This window comes from Giraffa tippelskirchi, chromosome 7, assembly GCF_054371585.1.
Source record: "Giraffa tippelskirchi isolate mGirTip1 chromosome 7, T2T-mGirTip1v1.2.pri, whole genome shotgun sequence".
In the NCBI taxonomy this organism is placed as follows: Eukaryota; Metazoa; Chordata; class Mammalia; order Artiodactyla; family Giraffidae; genus Giraffa; species Giraffa tippelskirchi.
In genome coordinates this window covers 88,353,119-88,377,874 of record NC_137281.1, presented here as the reverse complement: position 1 = coordinate 88,377,874, position 24,756 = coordinate 88,353,119, and the positions used below count along the sequence as shown (strand labels likewise).

The following is a 24,756-nucleotide window of genomic DNA, read 5'->3' as shown; positions in this document are numbered from 1 at the left end:
ATCAAATCAAACTTTGTGAATTAGAATCTCAGAGGGTAGGGTTTTAGAAATTTTGTGTGTGTGTGGCTGTACCTCACAGGCATGTAGGATCTTGGTTTCCTGACCAGGGTTCAAACCCTGCATTGGAAGCATGAAGTCTTAACCACTGGACTGCCAGGGAAGTCCTGGAAACCTGAATTTTTAAACAAGCCCTCCAGGTGATGTTCATGCATCCTGAGGTTTAGGACCACTCTGTGGTAAGAACAAGTGACAAGACCGGTCCTCTTTTGTTAGTACTACTTTGCCCCACACCTTGCAAATTCCTAGACCCTTAAGCCCTAAAAATGCCCATTCTCTCTTTTTTTTAATTAATTTTTTATTGAAGTGTGAAAGTGATAGTCGCTCAGTCATGTTCTACTCTTTGCTTGATCCCATGGACTATACAGTCCATGGAATTCTCCAGGCCAGAATACTGGAGTGGGTAAGCCTTTCCATTCTGCTTTACAATGTTGTGTTAGTTTCTATTGTACAGCAAAGAGAACCAGCTATACATATATATATATAACCTCTTTTTTGGATTTCCTTTTCACTTAGGTCACCGCAGAGCACTGAGCTCCTTGAGCTATACAGTAGGTTCTCATTAGTTAACCTATTTCATACATAGTATCAATAGTGTATTAAATACCCATTCTCTTGAACTTCCTGCCCTTATAATAATAATAATCAGATCAGTTTAACACTGTGTTACATGAAAGAAGAAATCTCAGACTCTCCTGAGTCCAGCAGGAAGCCTAAAAAAAAAACCCCAAAAAACCCACCTTGACAAACCCTACGATCAGTATTCTCCCACCCTCCACTACTTCTAGTCTGGTTTTAAGCTTATCAAGAGGATGCCCGTTCCAGGGACACCAGGCCTTGTTTTCCAGTTCAGGTAAGTTCTGGAGCCAGCCAGCCTTAAGATTTGGCTCCTCTGCTGAGCAAACCAATCAGGACCTCTCTCCCCCTCTCCACCTCCCATCCCTCCACCCCCCCACCCCCGTCCCCATTCCAGCTACTTAAAACCGACCCAGGTTTACAGGTTAGTCCTTCAACTTCCCTCCTGCGGGAAGGGGAGGCAGGGATCGTTCAAACTGATGGAGACCTGTGGTTGAGCCACCTTGTTCCTGAGAACCAGGCTGGGGCCAAAGACATCCCCGGGGCTGAAGAATATTCATCTTGGCAGGCGTGGCTTAAGTTTGGGGTGGCCAGATAAAATACAGGATACTCAGTTATGTCCCAAATATTGCACAGGACAGACTTACTCTAAAAAAGTAGTTGTTTATGTGAAATTCAACCTTAACTAGGCGTCCTGGTTTTATTTACAAAGTCTAGCCCTCTACTTGGGGCACAAGCTCCCAGGCCCTTCGTAGGAGCGTTCCACCGTTGGTACTGTGTCCACAAACATCTTAAGCATCCGGTTAGAATGAAAGCTAAGGAGAGGACTTGGGGGGACTGGGGTCTGTAATAGGGAAGAGTGTGTGGGAGCGTGCAGGGGTAATTCTGTCACCTTTTAATTATCAGAGAATGGAGGTTTGACGGAGGAACTCGTAGTTTCAGTATTACTTAGCTCCCTCACTGTTCCCAAATGTGTGGCCGGACTGCGGTCCTAGCTTGGGAGGGGCTCAGAGACAGCTCACGTGTACCGGTTGGCCCAGCCCGAGTCCTGCAACCCCGCCTCCCCGGCCGCGGCGTTGGCCACGCCCCATTTTGTTATCCGACCCTTTTCTGGGTCAGCTGGTGCTGGCGTCAGGCGGAGGGATGGGCTGGCTCAGCTCGACCCGGCAGGGCTTGTTTACTATGGCCGATGATCTGGAGCAGCAGTGAGTTAACCCTGTCTCTTTTCTCTCTCTCTCTCTCTCTCTCGGGTCCGTGAACCTGGGACTGTCTGTGGCTGAGGAACAGTTTTAGACATCTTCCCGCCTTTCCTTTTCAGGTCGGCTTCCGGGGAGGGCTGGGGGCTGCGTTTGCTTGCTTTGCTTTTGCCCAGGAGTTGCGGCCGCAGAGCTGAGGGAGCGATGGAAGATAACGCTTGCCTGCAGCCCAGCGATTCTGACTTTCCACTTTAGTCTTGGCGATCATTCCTCGCTCCCCTCTAGTGCCTGCACCCTGGGATTAGATTTAGTGGTGATGTCTCAGATCCCTCAAAGCAAGCGTATGTGGATGCGGGTGCGGGGGTAGCAGCCAGGTCTGCTGCTAGTCTGCGTTTGCTCCCGGACACGAGTCGGAGGTGTGGGAAGAGCATCGCACACCTGTGTGGGAACTAGCCCCGCAATGCGAAGGCTTGGAAAGCGGAGAGAAGGCTCCCCTGGGCTGGGATTGGTCTGGGTTAATAGGCTTGCAAGTTCCTTTAGCTTTCACCCGCCGAGACGCTTAGTCGCCAGCAATCCTAGTTGATAGTTTTTAATCATCATTAACAATCTCCTTAATGCTACGGTTTCAGAATTAAAGCTTTTGGATTTTGTTACCGCGATTTCAATGACATCAAGTTTGGGATGCCACCTGTAGGTGGTGTGGCAAGCAGATCACCTTCTGATAGGAGCAAGGAAAAGTTGCTTGGAGAATGACTCAGCTTCCACCCAAGCCGGGGTTGTATCAGAACTGGGCCTTTCCTGAATCCCGTGTTCCCCCCATTTTGGAGCTGCTTGCAAAACTAATAAGGTTATGACAGTAATAGCTTTCCAGGCTTGAAGGAACTGCCAAGGAGAGTGGTACTTTCCAAAATGATGCTTTCTAGAGGAAATTTACAATACCTACAACGACTTAGGGAAATACAGAATATTAGAGTTGATAGAGATTCAGTCAGTGCAGTTTCTTTTTACAAATGAAGAATCCAGTGTCCAAAGAAGTTAGACCCCAATATCACAGAGGTCTAGAACAGGCTTCTTATGCAGCACAGAACCTCTTCTGCCTCACCAACCATCAGGGTAAAGATCCCTTGACCCTAGAGGGATGAGACCACCCCAGTCAGGCTAAGCTCGTGGCTAAGGGGCCACTTTTCTTCTTGTCTCAGTTCCCCACCCCAGGCCTGCTCATGTACCCAGTGGTACTGAGCAGACAGTGTGCCAGGTGCTATTTCCAGCACTTTACTGGTAGCATTTTCAGTGAAGAAGAGAGGCGGGATATCTGAGGATCTCTGCAGAGCAGCCCATGATGCTGTTCCTTGGGACAGCATCTCTCCTGAGTGCTGCTTTGGGCAGATATGAGGCCATGTGGGGTCCAGATGACATGCTCTGACTTGTCACAGTCTCTGTAGGATGGAGAGAAAGTTTGTCTCCTAAGACCAGCAACATTCTGTGGTCTTGGTGCCTGCGCTTCAAGCCTGTAAGGAATTCCAGTGGATTGTTTGAAGGGTTCTGAGTCTTCGTAGGATTGAGACCAACAGCTCTCATCTGGCTAAAGCCATTGATGGACCAGTTTCAGCTGTAGCCTCAGTAATTCAAACCTCTTAAGATTTGAGTAACTGAGATTTGCTACTTGAAAAGCACAGAATATGGATAGTTTATGATTTGGCCAGGGGAAAGAACATTTACTGAAAGTGTGTATTGTGCTAGGCATTATTCTGTGCTTTAATTTATTCGATCTTTATGACAACCCTATGAAGTAGATACTATTATTACCTCCCTTTTAAAGATGAGGAAATTCTGACAGAGAAAGGCTAAATAATGTGCTAAGGGCACATTGCTGGTGAGTAACGATGCCAGGATTAGAACTCTGGCCTCTGGCTTGAGGTCACACGTCCTTTCAGAAAGCAGACAAGTGTAAAACTGTGGTTGTATAGGAGTATCCATGTGTGGCCTTAAAAAGCTGAGGCTGGGAAGTCCAGAGGAAACACAAGGAGAAACCTGGATTTGACTTTTTTTTTTGGCCTTGTTTCTCAGCAGTGAAAGCACTGAATCCTAACCACTGAACCACCAGGCAATTCCTAAAACCTGGATTTGAGATCCAGGTCCTGGTTCTGCTTCCTTTTCTAACTAGATGTATGGCCTCTTTGGGCATCACTGCTCATCTGTTAAATTAAGAGTCTGGACTAGATTTCTAAGGAACTAGCCTAATCTAAAATTCTACACTTCAAATAATGCAGCATGGTGCCCAGTGTGTGGTGAGAGGGGATTAGTAGTAGTTGCCCTCACTCCTTCACAGAATGCCCCTGCTAGACTGACTATTCTGCTGTTTACAGGCCCTTCCTATAGTGTCCATCCTGAAATCCACTTCATCCAGGCAGAGTTCAAGAAAAGAGAAATATGGGATGGAAGAGGAAAAACAAAAGCGATTCTTTGAGCATCTGTTTTATCCCAGGCACCTTATGAGATTCCTTTCATATCTGGATGCTCAAAGACAAGTATTTATCAGGCCAACACCATTCTGCTCATAAATGACATTACTATGACATAAATCTAGGGTTTTTAAAATATTACTCTAACACTGGTACTTTCAACCTGTACCCTGTAATGACTTAAAGTCCCCTGGGTGTAAAGTAGAAAACAAGATAGGTTAACTTACCTGTTTTACTGCAAGCCATTGGCAGTGAGCTTTCTACTCATTTTATAATCTGGAAACAAGGCCAGAGGCAACATGTGTCCTATCAGGGAATCAAAGCTGAACTGGAACCCAGGTCTCCCTCCTCCTACTCCCTACCTATCCCAATACATCATTCAAGGCTGGACTGATTGCCTGAGAGCCCCTCTGGCCACTGACACAGTGCTCTGGACTCCCAGGGGCTGGGAAGCAGGCATACACCAACCCTGGTACTCTGCCAGGAGGGCAGGTGGCATGGGAATTTGTCCTACTCTAAAGGAACATACAGTCCTAGGGATGGCAAAGGAGAACTGAAACATTAGTTAAAAGTTGGCTTTTTTCCCCCCTTGTAACCTCCTTGAACATTATAATGACCAGTAACAAAGGGGAGTTGTAAAGCTCAAATGAGATAAAAAATGTGAAAGGGCTTTATAAACTGTAAAGTGCTGTACGCTAGTATTCTGAGTATCTGTTGAAACAAAGGGTGTGTTGTTGCTAATAACCATTTACCAGAGAAGAGGAACAGTTTATCAGGCAGCCAGGGAATTGCTGACTGCCACAGGGGCAGGTTTCCTGAGCCTGGGAAACACCCTGCACCCTGATAACTCTTTTGTAACTGCCAGCAAGACTGAGAGTATCAGTGTTTGCAATATTGCTAGTCAATGTTTCTGTGTGTTCCTGTCCCAGGCCTCAAGGCTGGCTGAGCAGCTGGCTGCCCACTTGGCGCCCCACTTCCATGTCTCAACTGAAGAATGTAGAAGCCAGGATCCTCCAGTGTAAGTAGAAGGTGGCTTCTGCCACCTCCCTCGGGAGCCCCAGGATACAGGGTCTTCCCAGAGCCTGGCCCACTGAGCCCACTGATTCCTGGCTGACAATGCTCGATGTGGAAGGAAGAGATGTCCATGATTGGAGGGAAGCAATTTGTGCAGAGGATGCACATTCTATGATAGCGGTTCCTTAACATCTTCCACCCTGTCCATCATGCTGGTTTCTGCCACATCCCACAACTTCACCTCAAACCCTGTACCAGCTATTAACACACAATGTGTACAAATACACATTCACTTCTTCCTTCTCTTATGCTTTTTCCATCTCTCCCTTTCTCATCAGACAAACACTTCTTAGATTTACCACCTTCCTAGCCAAGGACCAGCAATCCTATATGCTCTAATAATACTGTTCCTTGTGTTCTACCCAATAAGCCACCCCTCCCCTTCATCCAGTTACCAGAGTAGTTGGGGATTCCCACTGGCCAGCTCTCCTAGGCAATGTTCTGTGGGGTCAGGGCATCCCCCTAGGAGCACCAGCAGCCACCAACTCAAAAAAGACCCTTGGGCCCCGTCTTCCTATATTTCTCATATGATCTTTGCTGCCCCACACCCACTGCCCTAGCCATGGCTATCCTCTCTCATGAGCCTGAGTAAGTACAGCCACAGAACAGTCAGTTTTCAAGCCTCTGTCTGAAATCCATGTGAATTACCTCAGGCAGCTGTTTTGTGACTGCCTTCACGCCGGCAGAGCAAACACTGCCCACCTTCATCTTTCCCTAAGAGGGACCTGGCTTGACCCTCCCAGATACCCTTAGTGAGGACACACTCTCCCTCGGTCAATCCCTAGGCATATACAGGTACAAGAGTGATGAATGCCAGAGCTCTGTGAGGTCACTTCCAACCTGGACCCAAAGGGAGCCCAAGGAATACGATGGCCCCTCTTAATGCCTACAGATTAGACATCTACAAGCATCTTCCCTGTAGCTCAAATGGTAGAGAATCTGCTTGCAATGTAGGATACCCAGGTTCAATCCTTGCATCAGGAAGATCCTCTGGAGAAGGGAATGGCAATCCACTCCAGTATTTTTGCTTGGAGAATCCAATGACAGAGGAGCCTGGCAGGCTACAGTTTGTGAGGTGGCAAAGAGTCAGACACGACTGAGCAATTAACACTACTAACACTCAGTTGAGTTCAGTTCAGTCACTCAGTCATGTCTGACTCTTTGCGACCCCATGAATTGCAGCACGCCAGGCCTCCCTGTCCATCACCAACTCCTGGAGTTTACCCAAACTCATGTCCATCGGGTCGGTGATGCCATCCAGCCATCTCATCCTCTGTCGTCCCCTTCTCCTCCTGCCCTCAATCTTTCCCAGCATCAGGGTCTTTTCCAATGAGTCAGCTCTTCGCATCAGGTGGCCAAAGTATTGGAGTTTCAGCTTCAACATCAGTCCTTCCAATGAACACCCAGGACTGATCTCCTTTAGGATGGACTGGTTGGATCTCCTTGCAGTCCAAGGGACTCTCAACTACTAACACTAGACATGTACAAATTGTACTTGGAGTTGAACTCTTAGGCTGTATGATCAGAGAGTTGTAAAAGGAAAGGTGAGAGAGGCCAGGAAGGGTTTGGGGATGAGAGAGAGCTGAAAAGTGGGAGTCCAAGCAAAAAGATGACACGGTCAGCACACAGTCTTATCCCTCTGCCCTGGACCCCCTCTCCCCAGGCCTCCAGAACAAGTTCCTGGCTCGATATGTGTCCCTCCCAAACCAGAACAAGATCTGGACAGTGACAGTGAGCCCTGAGCTCAGGGACCGCACCCCACTGGTGATGGTGCACGGCTTCGGGGGCGGCGTGGGCCTCTGGATCCTCAACATGGATTCACTGAGCACCCGCCGCACGCTGCACACCTTCGATCTGCTAGGCTTCGGGCGAAGCTCGAGGCCAACGTTCCCGAGGGATCCAGAGGGGGCCGAGGACGAGTTTGTGACCTCAATAGAGACGTGGCGGGAAAGCATGGGCATCCCCAGTATGATCCTCCTGGGGCACAGTCTGGGAGGATTCCTGGCCACTTCCTACTCGATCAAGTACCCTGACAGGTAAGGAGGAGCCACCTGTCTCCATCACAACAGTGCCTTGCTGAGAATCTTTCATTACTCATTTCCAGTTGTTCTCTTCCTGGGCAAATTAAGGGCTATGGTACCTTCAAGCAAAGAAAACTTGTCTTCTCCCTTTTCCTCCTTTAGAGTTAAACACCTCATCCTGGTGGACCCGTGGGGCTTTCCCCTCCGACCAACTGACCCCAGTCAGATCCGTGCGCCCCCGACCTGGGTCAAGGCTGTGGCCTCTGTCCTAGGGCGTTCCAATCCACTGGCTGTTCTTCGAGTTGCTGGGCCCTGGGGTGAGTAGCCTGCAGATGGAGAAACTGTGTCCTCCAACCACAGCTGTCCCATTCTAGAAGCCCCCTGCATCTGGACTCTCACCATCCCCTTTTGTTCATAAAAAGTGGGAATAAGCCTAGCATTATTATTTAAAGCTGTTAATCTGGACCAGATGTCTTGGTCGGCACTTTCAGAAGGTTTTTTTTTTTTTTCCCCTTCATCTGCATGGAAAAAGCTTTTCTATTCAAGAGACTGATGAAGCAGAACTTCTACTCTGTGCCCCCAGGGAGAGAGAAAGGGGTTTCGAGGTGACTCTTCCTCTGCTGAGTTTTTATGCTACATGTGTGGGTTTGTGACAGCTGTTGGTGTTTCAGCGTGGTCACTATGGATCCCATCTCTGCAGCTCACCCAGCATCTACTGCCAGGAGAGGTCAGAACCAGAGCCTCCAGCATCACCTACAGAGGCAGGCAAGCCCCTCTACACCATGGCCTGCCCCAGTGAGATACCACATCACCACTTAGTAGCTGTTAGCAAATCCTATGAGTGAAGGGAGGAAGGAGGCGGGGCAGCCAGAGTGCATAAATTTAATAGGCCCCAGCCTTCTGACCTCACACTGCCAGCACCTTCCTGTCTGGAGAGGAGCCTTTTAAGGAAATAAAAGCAACTTCCCTTTATGGTAAAGGTGGGCGATGCTCTATCTTGCACTGATGGCTTATATATACACAGTAATGTTCAGCAGACAATTATTAGGGGTTAATTGCTAGTGGCTGAATAAGAGTTGTCTCTCTTGGCCCTTCAAGAGAAACAGAATGGCTCTGGGTAAAAGAGAAAAGTGAGCATTTGAGCAGAAGGTAGGAGTCTGAGGAGAATGGAAGGAAAACAAGAGACACAGGTGCCAAAGGGTACTAAATGGGCAGAGGACTGGTCTTCTTAGGGTACCCAGCACTGTGCACCCCAGCAGACCTTCTGTAATCCTCCAGGCAGGAGCCCTGTTCTAACCACTGTCCCCATTTTTGGACTTGCCTCTGGCCAGGGCCACGCATAGACATCAGAGCTAGTATGGCAGGGGCAGGTGGCTGGCAGCCATGGAGGAGGGCTAGTGCCCAGGGGATCCTGCCACGCCTCCCTCTCACCCCTCCTCACACAGAGAGAGCAGACCAGAAGAGAGAGAGAGGCCAGAAGCTGATCACTAGGCCCAATTTTTACAGTGTGTTTCAAGTGCCCTACTGCTTGTGTATGGACTATTTAAAGAAAGGTGAAAGGAACAGATTTCTCTAACACTTTGCCCTGAGTCTGAGATGCCAGTGTTAAGCTTACCTCGTCACTTGTATTCTGTTACAGGCCTGAACCTGAGAGGGCTCTTGGTTTCATCCACTACCTTCAGAAGATTAAAAGGCCATAAATGGTCTCAGGGAGAAAGAGAACATAGCTCAGACCATAAAAGCAAAGCATCTCAACCATGGACTCTTGTGGGGTTTGTGATCCTTGGAGGAAAGGATCTTGGGATTTCATTGAGCTGCAAATAATCCAGTTCCTCAGTAACCTTAGACTGTCTGAATTCTTTGGCAACTAACTGACTCTCATTTGTAGTTACCTGGAGCTTCCCAAAAGACTTAACATGCTCTGTCACTATAACTTTAAGTGTACAAAGCAAACAAACCCTTAAAAGAAATAATGTTTGGTTGAAGTTGTTAAAACATACAATGACAGGGGTCTTTCCTCCCCACTCAAACTGGCCCCTCCACGTTCTGTTCCCTCCTAGGGCCCGGCCTGGTACAGCGATTCCGACCAGACTTCAAGCGCAAGTTTGCAGACTTCTTTGATGATGATACTATATCAGAGTATATCTACCACTGCAATGCACAGAATCCCAGGTGAGGGCAGCTCCGGGAGTCAGCTCAATGTCGATAGGCTTGGAGCTAAAACTCCAGCTGCTGGAAAACTCCAGAACTATCCCAGGATCAGTCTGTGCTGTATTTTTTTCTTCCACAGAGCTCTCATCCAGTTAGGGGAACATAGGCATTAGCAGGCTCGCTTATTTCCAGAGACTTCCCCAGGGATAGGCAAAAAGGGATGGGGAAGATAATAGATTAATTAAACATACCACCTGTCTCTATAGAGGAAGACCCTTACTCTTCCCTGGAGGTAAACAGTTAGCCTGACAGGCAAAGAGTCTGGAAAACATTTGCAAAGATCTTTTTTTTTTTTTAACTGAAAAAGTGTTATGAACATGGTATTTTTGTAAAAGGAAAAGAAAGGAAGCAAGTCCTCTCCTGTCCCAGACCTGTAATTCCCTCATTTTCTTGTTATTTTCTGTCTGAGATATCATGTGATATTGCTTCAGAGAACTTCCTTGTATATCTTCCTTGGCACACGTGTGACTGTACCTCTAGGCTACATTCCTACAAATAGAATTGCTGATAGAAAGATTATACTTTTAAAACTTAATGTCTGTGCACCTTGAAATACTTACTGTTGGGATAGGAATGCCTTTTCTGTCTTTTGGAGAATTGAGGATGTCCCCAGAATCTCAAGAAGCTTATGTTTGTGACAACTCAGACAGTGGGCCCCTGGCCCATACCCTGTGATCTACAGTCTTGGCAGCCACCAGCCAGGACGGAGTCAGGGAGGTAATCTTCCCTTGGGCAGTGCCATGTGAGCTGCTGATACCATGAGGCACCACCTCTGTGGGGACTTCACCCCAAGCTGCTGGGAGGCATTGCAGGCGAGCCAAGATCACTGGGAGCAGCAGCATTGCCCTGCCTCATTTCAGGCCTGTTCAGCCCGAAGCTGTGAAACAACTGGGACTTTGCATTCCAATAGCACTGTCTGAGCATTAACCTCAAATTCAGACTGCTTTCAGGCAGCGTGGGAACTGTCCATCCAGCCTTCCTCAGAAGCTCAACTGATAGAAGGGCCCTGCTTAAACAGCAGTATAGAAACTCAGTTCAACAGTGGAATCAACTTTCTGCTCGTGACCCCTCTCAACTGGGCTCGGTGCCAGTCTCACACCCTCTGAGGCCTTGCAGGCCCACCCCTAGTCCTTTCCTCAGAGTGTTCCCCAGTCTCAGTCCTACTTCAGTATAATGAATGGCCTCCTATCTAAGCCACAGAGTATGTAGTCACACAACTCACTCAGGTCCTGGAAGAAGCCGAGATGATGTTGGTAATAACCAGCCGCTTCCCCCAAACACCATCACTCAGTTTTATAAGACCCTGAGTTGTTTTGAGTTGTAATCTTGAGTTCATGGTAACTGTTACCATTCCCTTGAAAAACATATAATTTAGCTAAAGAATAATATTTTGGGGGTGGGATACCTACTTTGCTTCACTAAACTTAGGGGCTTTGTACATATTTTCATTTCCCCCATAATGACCTCAAAAAGTGGGTATAATTTCTCTCCAGTTTGTAGATGAGAGAAATAAGGTGTATTCTAGTTCCATAAGTTGTTAAGAAAATAGAGCCAGGATTTGCAGGTATGTCTCTCTGACTCCAGAGTCCCTGACTGTACCGCTGTGCTGCAGTGTCTTAGGAAAGGACTCTGTTTCTGGTGATCTGTGCAGAACTCAGGGTCCCCTTCATCTCAGGGATGCTAAGGAGACTGGGGACATAACCCCTGAACAGACCGAGCCTGCTGGGTGCCAGTCTCCCCAACCTTTCCTGCTTCCCACAGAAGTGACAGAGCCGTCCGGACAGCTGGCTTCCCCTCCAGCCTTGCAGGCCCCTCCCGACATGGCCTCTGAAAGCTCTCCCTCAGGAAATGACCAGGGAGCAAAGTAGATTAGATTGGCCATCATTGCTTCTCAGGTAGCACAGACTGCTGCTCCCCCTGGGTCTTCGCAAGACTGACGTCTCATTCCCCAGTCTCCTCAGTTAGCCCTCTGTGCTTCTGTAGTTCTTGCCCTTCAGAGCCCACCTCAAGGAACCCTTCGACCCTCTCCTCCAGCCCCAGCCAGCCAACTCCCTAGTCTGTGCTCTCCTAGAACTCCACTACCCTTTCATAATTCTTGGGAAATTTGAAGTTAAGTTAATCCTGTAATTCATTATGTAACGCCTGAAGGATGAGGAAAATGGGAACTCTGTGGGGGCAGGCACTGCATGTGTCTTGTTCATATGTGCCCACCCTCTGCCCAGGGGTGCCACATCAATAGCTGTTAGATACATATTAACCTGCTATGCTGGTGGACAATCCTCAGTGCCATGGGGTTTTCAGAAGTGTGCCCCTCCTACCTCATCTGTGTTCGGACCCTCTGGAGATTCATTCCTGTATCGTAATCTTCCTAATATTTAATGAGCTTAGTGCTGGGCTCTGAGGTAAACAAAAAGAGGCCAAAGATACTGCCCCAGCCTCTGAGAGACCCACAAATTGACATTTTACGCTGTGGCATTTACTCATCGCCTCACCCTGCTTTGCTTTTCCAGTGGGGAGACGGCATTCAAAGCCATGATGGAGTCCTTTGGCTGGGCCCGGCGCCCCATGTTAGAGCGAATTCACTTGATTCGAAAAGATGTGCCCATCACCATGATCTATGGGGCCAACACCTGGATAGACACCAGCACGGGAAAAAAGGTGAAGCTGCAGCGGCCGGATTCCTACGTCCGAGACTTGGTATGTTGCCACCAGAGGAGACAGATTGAGGTGGGAATCTTGCAACATGCAGCACATGTTGATTGACTCAGTGTAGCTAAGAGTCCAGGTAGCGAAGGGTGATGGGAGAGTCAGGGAGAAAGAGGAATGGAAAGGTTGAGATAGAATCATGAATTTGAAAGGGTGGGCTCTCTGTAATATCATAATTCAGGGTTCCTCACTTCTGTTTAGCCAGTCAAGCTAAAAGGCAGGTTCTTGTCCAGCAGTCAGGCATAGGGAGCATGCTGCCCCTCTTCCCCTGTAATTCTCACTCTAAATCAGAACTGGGTACAATAGAGGCTGCCAAGAAGCCTTCCCACCACTCTCTTGCCTCCACCTTCATTTGCTAAGGAGTGTGCTTACTTATGGCTACCCACTCCAGTATTCTTGCCTAGAGAATTCCATGAGCAGAGGAGCCTGGCGGGCTATAGTCCATGGGATCACAAAGAGTTGGACACGACTGAAGGATTTATACTCCGTGCTTACTTAGGCTGGTGCCTCACGGGCCCTGGGTATCAAACCTGTGGATGACATGAGCATGGTGGGACTAGTGGGGAAGGAAAGATACAATCAGGGACCATAGGAGAAGTAAGGATGAGACATTGGGATTCACTGGTTGCCACTGGGAAGTGCCAAGATATGGGGAGAGAGGTGGACAGTTGTCTTAGATAAAATAAGTGCTTATGGGCAACAGACAAGCAGGTTTACAAGAAAAAGAAATGGAAAGAAAAGCGGCAGCTTTCCAGTGCCTAGAATAAAGGGCCATCCTGCCCCTGGCGGGGTCCTCCCTCCATAGGAGATCGAGGGTGCCTCGCACCACGTGTACGCAGACCAGCCGCACATCTTCAACGCGGTGGTGGAGGAGATCTGCGACTCAGTTGATTGAGCTGCTCTTCCTGGAGGACGAGGAGAAAGCCAGAGAATCGCTCTCACCTTCCTGTCTCCTTACTTACCCCTCTGTCCTTTCCTCACCAACTAACATGTGCCAGCCAGGCGGAGTCTCGGGCCGTCCCCAGGGCAGGACCACAGAAGAAGAAAGAGCACTGTGACCCCACACTGAAGGCTGGAGAGGCCTTGAGCTCCCCACCCTGGGGAAGAACATAAAGGGTTGCAGAGTGCCACCCCATTCTCTCCATGCCGGTGTCCCCGGGTGGTGGTCGTGAAGGGATTGCACCGAGCCACGTCCCCCTGTGCCAAGGGAGGGCAGCTGCTTCTCCTGGACAAAGGAGAGGCTCTTAACAGGCTGCCCAGGTCTGGAGTGTGTCTGTGGAGGGAGGGGGGAGGTTCCATGCAGGACATCTTCCTCCTCCGTCACCCCTGGCCACCCCCCAGCCCATTCCAGTTCTGTTCAGGGGCTGGTTGGGGCTGGTTCCCACTCAACTACCAAGAGCAGGTCCTGGAGCTCCCGTGACCTAAGAGGTCATATCCAAAGCTCTCATTAGCAGAGGAGGCAAAGGGCAGGGCAAGGCATGGCTGGTCCATGGAGAAACAGCTCAGGGCTCCTAGCAGACTCTGTTTGCCAAGGCTTAAGGCAGGCATTGAGGCCACGGGGCTGGTCCTGGCCAAGGATAAGCCCACCTGGCCGCACATTCCAGCCTCATTGTACGGGGATTCTGTTTTCCTGCTCTGTGTCTCAGCCCTGGCTGCCTAAGCCGGGAACACTCAAGTGCTTCCTTCCCTGCCCCTTCTTTCTCCCACTGGGAGGCCTCTGGGCCTCCCTCTGTGCCTTGGGCCCTGAAGCCCCACCCATAGTACTGAGAACAGTGACCCCTGATGGAGAGAAGGGAAGGCCCTTCAACCCCAAGCCGTGTCTGGATCCCTAACCTCTCTAGTATCTGCAGGGTTTTTTTGCCTGCTCACGTGAATCTCTGCCCAGGGTCCAGTGGGGAGCCTCCAGCCAGCAGTTCCCTGTCCTCATCAGCCACAGGATGGTTCTCACTGCCTGGCCCTCCATCCCTGCTGCCTGTCCTTCTGGTTTCCAGCTCATCTGTCCCCAACTTACCTGTCACTCTCTCCCGGGGGCTAGTTCTGGGCAGTAGGCGGGGCCTGGCCCCAGAACTAGGGTAGCTCCTACCTACTTCTTCACTTTTGTAAAGCCAACCCTTTCACCAGAATAGTATTAACTCCTGGTGCTTTGTACTACTGGTCCAGCTGCCTTGGGCTCCTTTTCTATATTAATAAAGAAATGAATCAAAACCGCTCATGGTGATGATGTTTAATGTTGCTCTGACAAGAGTGCTGGGGGTGGTGCTGAATTCACAACCTCTCCTGTGATGTCTGAGTCAGAGGAGGGGCTCTGAGAGGTACCCATGCACAAGCTCCCCCGCTCTCCTCCCATTTAGTGCATCATCCGCCCAGTCTCCAGGTCAGCACAGGTCATTTCAGCCAACCACTTGAGAGGATAGATGAGGGGTGAGTGGGCCAAGCCCCAATTCACAAGAGAATTAGGCTGAACTGAGTGCTCCCCACTGCCCATTAAATAGCCCTGTCATCTGAAGTTCACCTTGGCCTCTACCTGGACAGCTCCCTATGCCCTATTCTGCTTGCCCTCAGTGTTAGCCACTCAGTGGTGTCCAACTCTTTGCAACCTCATAGACTGCAGCCTGCCAGGCTCCTCTATCCATGGGATTCTCCAGGCAAGAATACTGGAATGGGTTGCCATTCCCTTCTCCAGGTGATCTTCCAGACCGAGGGATAGAACCCGGGTCTCCTGCATTACAGGCTGATTCTTTACCATCTGAGCCACCAGGGAAACCACTCATCCTCAAACCTCAGTTCAAATATTCCTTATGCATTATGCAGGGAAGCCTTCCACTGGACGCACCGCCCCCCGCTCCCACCCGCAGACGAGACCTGCATCCCTTCTTCTAAGCCCATCTTCTGTGGCTTATTCAAATGCCCCTTTGTAAAACTTATACTTGTAGTCACTCGTTTCATGTCTGTCTTTCCTCCCCAGACCACAAGCTGCTTAAGCAATAAGGGGCATGTCTGGCACCTAGTTCTTGTTCAATAAACATTTATTTTGATTGAGCCAAGAGAAGTGAGGTGTGCCAAGGGTCCAAAAGTGTTCAAATCATTACCAGTAGTGCCTGCTGTTCTGGCTGACTCCAGCTAGGCCCAGAATTCAGCAGCTCAAAATGGCACTTAATACTGCATCTGCTATCATGAATGAATGAATGGACAAATTAGTAATCTGTATGTGATTTAATTACATAATCTAATTTGGGTATAATTACAAAACTCGGGTCCATCCCAGGACCTGCATCTTCTCTGTGACTGAAGATTGCTTGATTGCCAACACCTGCCATATGGAGGCCAGGACACAGGGGTTGCATTTTTTTTTTTCGGCCACATCACCCTCCTTGCGAGATCTTAATGCCCTGACCAGGGATCGAACCTGGGGCCCTGGCAGTGGGAGTGCCAAGTCCTAATCACTGGACTGCCAAAGAATTCCCAAGGCAGGTATTTAGAGCCTACTGCATGCCAAGCACTAAGGCTATGATAGTGAAGAAACATGGTCCCTGCCTTCATGCGAAATTGTATTCTACGTGGAAACTTTAATCAGATTATTACATCAATCAGTATAAAACTGCCACTGAAAAGTGTGGCCCCTGAGAGGTTGGGAAGGCATACCTGGAGAGGTGATGACCTCTGAGCCTGAAGGAAGGGCAGTGAAGGGGAGTATGTACTCTTTGTGGAGACACCTATTAGCAGGGACAATGGCTGGAAGATGAGGCTGGGAAGGTGGGTGGGAATCCGGACCTCTGGCTGTGAGAAGAATGTTGCGTTCATCTAAAAGCAATGGGAAGAAATAACCAAATTGAAGGTCAGGATTGGGGGTGGGGGGATGGGAGTATGACAGAATCTGAGACTGGAAATGACCACTCTCAGCTGCTGCCTTGTGGAGTAACGACTGGTAGGGGATGAGTCCCTGCAGGGGAAGCTTGGAGGCCACTGCAGTGGTCCAGGCCAGAGATACTGGCAGCCCTCATTTGGCCAGAGACTAGTGGACACATGGAAGATGCAAGAAATGTTTAGGAGGTAAAGTCAAAAGGACTTGATGTCAACACTGAGTGCTGCTACCATCCCCTTGGAGAAAAGGCCAAGTGAGACAGTAGTCAGCAAACCTGCTCACATCACAAAACAACTTGGGGTACTTTTTAAAATATAGAGTCCCAGCCTGTATACCCCAGAGTTTGATTCAGTCTACCTGTGTGGAGTTAGACCGTGACATCTGCATTTAAACACATGCCCTGGGAGATTCTGATGGCCCCTGTCTGCAGGCACCAATCTAAGGGACTCTGTGTCTCTGAGCCTTAACTCAGAAGATCCATGTGGAGAAGTAGGGCCTATGGCCCTGAAAGTCCATCCCCTGTTTGCTCCAGAACCACTTCTCTTTGGGAGGCTGCATAACATACTGATCTGATTTTCCAACATAGTGCAAACACATTGCTCAGAAGCAGGTACAGGAAGGATCTGAGGGTACAAATGAACCTATTTACAAAACAGAAATAGAGTCACAGAGGCAAAAAACAAACTTATGGCTACCAGGGGAGAAAAGAGGGAGGGGATAAATTGGGAGATTGGAATTGATATATCAAATAGATTAACTAATGTATAGTTATACACTGGTTATACAGGAAACTCTTCTCATACTCTGTAATAACCTGTATGAGAAAAGAATTTTTAAAAAAATGGATACATGTGTATGTATAACTGATTGACTTTGCCGTGCAACAGAAACTAACACATTGTAAATCAACGATACTCCAGTTTAAAAAAAAATTTTTTTTTAAGTCTGAGGAAGGTCATTCAGAGTGCCCTATTTACACTCCCACACCCAGCACATGAATGCATGCCAGCGGGTACACACACACACTCTGACTGGAGCCTTCCTAACCTTCCCAGGGCAGGGACTAAGAAATCACTATGAACATACCACCCAATCGGCACCTTTCCTGGTGGGTTCTAAGGATTTATGGTTACAGTTCACGCTATAAATTCAGGCTCCTCACAGGCCTAGCAGTTTACAAGGAGACCTTCCACAGATAGACATAAAGGGCTGTGACTAACTCCAGACTCAGAAGGTCTTGCACTGTTCGGTGGCTAGCAGGAAATGTGCTAAATATAACTTCCTCCTTGGGGATAGACACCAAAATGTGTGTGCTAAAAATGCAGTCTGATTTCATTGCCAAAAGGGTGATGAAATCTTGATGAATACCTCTCTTCACTCTGGCATGTCATACTGAAAGCCCACAGCTGCAGGTACAGTTTGTAACCAGATAGAAAATAAACCTACTGACTGATAATAGTGTGCAATAATTGGTGCAAAACATCACTTTTCTCATCATGTGACCTATCAGTTCACACTGAATCCTCCTTAGATGAGGTCCAGAGGGTCCTTTCTCTCTGAGCTGACCAAGGATCAGACCCACATCCCCTGCATTGCCAGGTAGACTCTCAACCACTGGACCACCGGGGCAGTCCCTAGAGTCCTGGTCTAGCGGAAAGAAGCAAGTGAGGCACTTTGAGATTTTGAGGGTCAGTCCCAACACCATCCAGGGGAAATAGCTCAAGACAAACCATTTCTTCATTTGCTCATGTTGACTGTTTTCCATAGCATAAGTTCACCATTATTATACCAGAGAAGTCTTTACCTTTATCCTACTAAATACCACTCTTCACTAGGGTTGAGGAGGAAAGACAATCCTAGCTTGACACTTGTGAGTATAATGAATTCCTAGATTAAGGAGGATCCATTGATGCCAACAGATACACAGAGCCCTCCTCCAGCCCAGGAAGACAAGACCCCAGTCTGTTGGTTGGTGATTCCGTAAAGGGGTAGGAGGAGCGCTCTGCAGACCTGACCTTGCTAATGATATTCCTTCCTCCAGTGTGTTCTGAGGCCTGATGTGGAGTCTGTTATAATTAGACAATCTCGTATTTGAGTTGATACATGTGAGAACAAGTTATACAGCCTTAAGAAGCCTGGGACAAAGATGACTCTGAAGGACATGGGGTTGTGGATGGTATTTTCATCTCTGTGTGAAAAGTCTGACTTTGGAAAAGAAAGGGCTCAAGGCTGACACCTGATAATTGACATGGGGTCAGAGAACAGGATTTGAGGGAGGGCTTGTGACTTATAACAAAAGATTTATGGACCTCTGATAAATTATACGGTAACTAAAAAAATGGGCATCATGTACTTCCCAAAATTTTCAAGGAAAGAAGAAAGTGTCCAAATAAAGCTGCCTAAAGTTCCTAAATTACAGGAACTTTCTTGGTGGTCCAGCGGCTAGGACTCTGGGCTCCCAATGCAGAGGGCCAGGGTTCAATCCTTGTCAAGGAACTAGATCCTACATGCCACGACTAAGAGTTCACATGCCTCAACTAAAGATCCCAGTCTCTGCACCGCAACTAAGACCTGTGTGTGTGTGTGTGTGTGTATGTGTGTGTGTGTGTGTGTGTGTGCGCGCGCACGTGTGTGTTCAGTCACTCAGTCGTGTCTGACTCTTTGTGACCCATAGACTATAGCCCACAAGGCTCCTCTGCCCATTGAGTTTTCCAGGCAAGAATTCTGGAGTGGGTTGCCCTTTCCTTCTCCAGGAGATCTTCCCAACCCAAGGATCAAACCTGTGTCTCATATGTCTCCTGCATTGGCAGGCAGATTCTTTACCACTGTACCACCTGGAAAGCCAAACTAAGACCTGGGAGAACCAAATAAATAAATCAATACTAAAATAGAGAAACAGACATAGAGAACAGACTTACGGACATGGGGAGAGGGGAGGAGAGGGTGAGATGTATGGAGAGAGTAACATGGAAGCTTACATTATCATATGTGAAATAGATAACCAATGGGAATTTGCTGTATATCTTAGGGAACTCAAACAGGGGCTCTGCATCAACCTAGAGGAGTGGGATGGGGAGGGAGATGGGAGGAAGGTTCAAGAGGGAGGGGACATATGTACACCTATGGCTGATTTATGTTGAAGTTTGATAGAAAACAAAATTCTGTAAAGCAATTATCCTTCAATTAAAAAATAAATAAATTAAAAACAAACAAGCAAACAAACAGGTATTACAGTAGTGGTTTCCTGCATGAGTCTGCAGACTGGAGCTGGACCGTGACAAAGGATTTCTGGTCTAAAATGAAATAATATTTTTTCAATACTTTTTTATTCTGAAATTATATTCTTTATAACCCTACAAAGATTAAGCTATGTTCTTTTATGAAAAAATGGTGACATTCTAAGATTGTTTGGAATAAGAGGGAATATCATTTCTTTTTTGTCAAATACATCAATTTCAAGGGATTTTCCCCTGTAATTAGTTAACTTTAATAAAATCCTAAAGCCTGGAAGTGCTGCATCAGAGAAGACCAGAATTGGAAAGGAACCTGAATCTTTTCACAAGATGAGAAATAGTTGATGTAGAACTCATGACTGGAGGGTGACCATGGAAAGATAACTGTGTTCAGAGGAAGCAGATCTTATTAAAGTTTCAACAGTTAGTGTATAAGTCCAAAAGGAAATCACAAAACTGCAAATGAAAGCATTTGGATGACAGGAAAAATAACACCTGGTAGGAGTTACAGAATAGATGTTAAGATGAAAGGAAGACATGGAGGGATGATGCTTTTTAAATTCAGGTTGCAAAACTGTTCCAAGGCAAGATACTAAGGTGCCAAAGGTCCTAGAATCAGGGCATCAACTCCAAGTCTCCCTCTGCTGGAAGCAGAGCACCTAGTAAATTCTTGCCCTATTGAAAATTTCACTTACTAGAATTTTTTACATTGAATTAAAATTGATATATTATACTAGTTTCAGGTATACAACATAGTGATTGATATTTTTATACATTATATAATGATCACCATGATAAGCCTAGTAACCCATCTGTCACCAACACAGTTATTACAATATTATTGACATTAGTCCCTATGCTGTACATTACATCCCCATGACTTGTTTATTTTATAACTAGGAGTCTGTACCTCTTAATCCCATTCACCTATTTCACCTGCTCCCTCACCCCTGTCCCCTCTGTCTACCACTCCTTTTTTCTCTCTGTCTATGAATCTGTTTCTATTTTGCTTTTGTCACTTCCTGGAATGTCGAAGAAAGATGATCAGACATAACTTTTATAGATTTCAAAATGTTCCAAGAAAAATTACCTGAGGGGCTCAAAAGGGACAGCTAGTTCTCCTGTGTGAAGCTCCAGTATTTTGTTTCCCCAAAGGATCCTGCTGAGGAGAAAAAGAGCCTTCACCAATCAGAAAACTGCACTGGTTGTTTTCTGATATGATCAAACTATGAGCAGGGACAAATGACAAGTCTCTTACACTAAAAAATGAACCTAACAAGTAAAGCAAGGACACAGTTCATGTAAAAATGTTAACCAATATGAAGGTTTTAGTGGACTGAAAGGTCAGTTTGAAGTGGTAAAGGATGAGGCTGCCAAAAAAAACCAAATGCAATGTTAGGGCTCATTCCTTGCATTCCTAGGTAGATGCGATGGTTCCACTGGACTCTGACCTGAGCAGAAGTTCAATTCTGGGAATTTTTTCCTTTTTTGTGTGAACAAAACATTTTCATTTTAAATAAATAAGGAGAAGCGGGACTTTTAAAAAATCATTCAGGACTTCCCTGGTGGTCCAGTGGATAGGATTCTACCTGCCAATACAGGGGACATCGGTTCGATCCGTGGTCCAGGAAGATTCCATAAGCCTTGGAGCAATCCTGTGTGTGGCAACTACTGAAGCCCGTGCACATAAAGGCCAAGCACTGCAACAAGAGAAGCTACCACGATGAGAAGCCCACGAACCGCAACTAGAGAGTAGCACCCACTTGCCACAACTAGAGAAAGCTCAAGAGCAGCTGCAAAGACCCGGTGCAGTCAAAACTAAATAAATACATTAATTAAGTAAACTATTTTTAAAAATCATCCATAACTACACTATCTAGAAATAACCACATTAAATACTTTTAAACACATAGGTATGTATACAAGTATTCTTTCTATATCAATAAATATAGAATATAAAAATGCAGTCACCCTGTAATAGGGAAGAAACTTTTGTATTCTATTACAAGATAATCAGGGCTTCCCTAGTGGCTCAGCAGTAGAAAATTCTGCCTGCAATGCAAGAGATACAGGTTCAATCGCTGGGTTAGGAAGATCCCCTGGAGAAGAAATGGTAGTATTCTTGCCTGGGAAATCCCATGGACAGAGAAGCCTGACAGGCTACAGTCCATGGGATTGCAAAGGAGTTGGACACAACTTAGCAACTGAACAACAACAACAACTAAGAGTAGAAATTTATGCTAATAAATTTTAGCACCATTAACAATATACTAGAAATCTCAGTGTCCATTGTTTATAAAAGTGACATCTAAAAGTAAATTATGTAGTTTTGTTGGTATTGACATGGAATGATATTTTAGAATATCAGTTTGCAGACCATTCATATAATGCCATCCCATTTTTGTAAAATAAAAGTTTGTATAAATAAATATGTGCATGTTCTATAAGTGAAACAGGAGGGAAGGGGGCAGGGAACAACCTTTAAAAGAAAGACATAGCTGTAGGACATGACAAAAACTGGTTAGAACCGCCTTTTTTCCTCTTAGTGCTTGACGCTGACCGGTTGCCCGCCTCTTTTCCTCTGCTGCCTCCCAGTTCTAGATTAGCCATCGCCATGGGTTTTGGAGACTTGAAAAGCCCTGCTGGCCTCCAGGTGCTCAACGACTACTTGGCAGACAAGAGTTACATCGAGGGGTATATGCCATCACAAGCAGATGTGGCAGTATTTGAAGCCATCTCCGGCCCACCATCTGCCGACTTGTGTCATGCTCTGCGTTGGTATAATCACATCCAATCTTATGAGAAGGAAAAGGCCAGCCTGCCAGGAGTGAAGAAAGCTTTGGGAAAGTATGGCCCTGCTAATGTGGAACACACCACAGATAGTGGAGCTACAGATAGTAAAGATGATGATGACATTGATCTCTTTGGATCTGATGAGGAGGAGGAAAGTGAAGAAGCCAAGAGGCTAAGAGAAGAATGCCTTACCCAGTATGAGTCAAAGAAAGCCCCAAAACCAGCACTTGTCTCCAAGTCTTCCATCTTATTAGACATTAAACCTTGGGATGATGAGATTGATACGGCAATACTAGAGGACTGCGTCAGAAGCATTCAAGCAGACGAGCATTCAAGCATTCAAGCATTCAAGCCCCTTGGTCTGGGGCTCTGCTAAACTAGTTCCAGTTGGGTATGGCATTAAAAAACTTCAAATACAATGTGTAGTTGAAGACGACAAAGTTGGAGCAGACATGTTGGAGGAGTAGATCACTGCTTTCAATGAGTATGTACAGACTATGGACGTGGCTGCATTCAACAAGATCTAAAATCCACCGTGGATCAGTGCCCTTAAATAAAAGTTTGAAAGACAAAACAAAAAACAAAAAACTGGTTAGAACCAACGCAGCTCAAGATGGCAGAAGATTCGACTTCCAATGGACCTTGAGACTCAATATACATTCATTATAATTCATTAGCATGCTAAATGACACACCCACCAGTGTCATGACAGTTCTGAGGCCAACCATGAAAGGCCAAAAAGTGGGCAGTGGCCTAATTTCTGGAAATCTCCCACTTATTAGCCTATAAAATTACCCAACCCATAAAAACTAACCACCCCATATTTTAGGACCTCTCGCCTTCCGACCGGAGAAGGTGATGGCACCCCACTCCAGTACTCTTGCCTGGAAAACCCCATGGATGAAGGAGCCTGGTAGGCTGCAGTCCATGGGGTCTCGAAGAGTTGGACACGACTGAGCAACTTCACTTTCACTTTTCACTTTCATGCACTGGAGAAGGAAATGGCAACCCACTCCAGTATTCTTGCTTGGAGAATCCCAGGGACGGCGGAGCCTGGTGGGCTGCCGTCTACGGGGTTGCACAGAGTCGGACATGACTGAAGCGACTTAGCAGCAATAACAGCAGCACCTTCTGACAGTCCACCCTGTCTGTGGAATGTATTTCTCCTAAATAAGTTCACTCCTTACCTATCACTGTCTCTAACTGAATTCTTTCTGTGACAAGACATCAAGAACCTAAGCCTTATTAAGTCCTAAGACCAAGTGTATGATCTCAGTTAAAAGATGTGGGTTCAAGACCCATCTGAGGTGCACAGTCTCAAAAGCACAAATTGCTTAATTAATAATGTTTGCTGTTGGAGAGTAGAATTGGCTGTGTATTTTTATAGTTAAAAATTAAAAATCAGAAACAAAAAAGCTCTCCAGTCAAAGGTGATCCTCATTTTGGTTTATATTCATCTGTCACTATCAGACAGGAATCAGGTGTGCTCACTTTGATTCCTACCTAGCCCAGCACAGGTATTTACCTAATAGTTGACAAAGCTTTGAGAAGCCAAAAGCATTGCAGGAATGGACTCCCAGAGGGCTGTGTAAGGTCTAATAGAAGTAAAGTAAGAGGCTGTAAGGTAAAATTCATATTTTATAGCAAGACAAGAAAATTTTAAACAGAAAAATTTCTTCTCTGCTCTTTAGCCTCCTCTCTTCCCCATTGTGCATTGTGTATCTGAATTATGCATCAACCAAACCTCCCCAGTTGGCAGGAATACCTGCTCAAACATAAAAAGCAACATTCTCTTAGAATCAACAGGACAACTCCTTAAAGATAGTATTTCTGGACTTCCCTGGTTGTCCAGTGGTTAAGACTCTGGGTTCCCAATGCAGGGGACAGGGGTTCTATCCCTGATCAGGGAAGATCCCACTTGCCACATAGGGAGGCCACACCCCCAAAAGATAACATTCTTTTTGGTCTTATAAGGTGTAACTTGATCTACCACGATAAGGTGTGTGTGTGTGTGTGTGTGTTAGTTGCTCATTTGTGTCAGACTCTTGCAATCCAATGGACTGTAGCTTGCCAGATTCCTCTGTCCATGGGATTTCCCAGGCAAGAATACTGGAGTGGGTTGCCATTCCTTTCTGCAGGGGATCTTTTCAACCCAGGGATTGAATCCAGGTCTCCCGCATTGCAGGCAGATTCTTTGCCGTCTGAGCCACCGGGGAAGCCCATAATGAAGTTTAGATCTGGATTACATAAACTGTCAATATGTCATTTGATATACAACCTTCTGTCTCAAGAAACTCATATAACTGTGTCTTGACTTCTTACTGGTTGAGCAGTTCTCAGGGCTTTCTGAGATGCTCCTCCTGGGTTATAATCCTCAAAGTCAGCTCAAATAAAATTTTCCATTTGTTTATTAGATTGACTGATTAATTTTTCATTGACAAGGCTAAATTCTCCCTGTTGAAACTAAGAGAAGAGCTGTCTCTTTCCCTTTTCTGAGACATATACTTTAGAAAACTTGTGAGTTCTGTCTGTTCTTTGAAATGTACATAAATATTAAAGTATGTT

At 46.6% G+C, this 24,756-nt stretch overlaps 1 protein-coding gene and 1 pseudogene across 4 annotated transcripts; both read left to right on the top strand.

Annotated features, from left to right (window-relative positions):
* The first annotated feature begins 1,757 nt into the window (after positions 1-1,757).
* Positions 1,758-24,604, top strand: ABHD4 (abhydrolase domain containing 4, N-acyl phospholipase B). Of its 4 annotated transcripts, none has more exons than XM_081506709.1 (7): positions 1,758-1,838; positions 5,221-5,309; positions 7,029-7,401; positions 7,549-7,703; positions 9,447-9,558; positions 12,108-12,294; positions 21,994-24,604. In XM_081506709.1, exons 1-7 carry the CDS (start codon positions 1,777-1,779, stop codon positions 21,997-21,999), a joined length of 984 nt encoding a protein of 327 aa, XP_081362835.1. In that variant the 5' UTR covers positions 1,758-1,776; the 3' UTR covers positions 22,000-24,604. The 4 variants fall into 4 exon arrangements, with proteins under 4 accessions (XP_081362835.1, XP_081362837.1, XP_081362834.1 ...); XM_081506711.1 differs by having other exon boundaries at positions 1,758-1,951; XM_081506708.1 differs by lacking the exon at positions 21,994-24,604 and adding an exon at positions 13,109-14,508.
* Positions 22,013-22,779, top strand: LOC145512611 (elongation factor 1-beta pseudogene; annotated as a pseudogene).
* Positions 24,605-24,756: the final 152 nt, after the last annotated feature.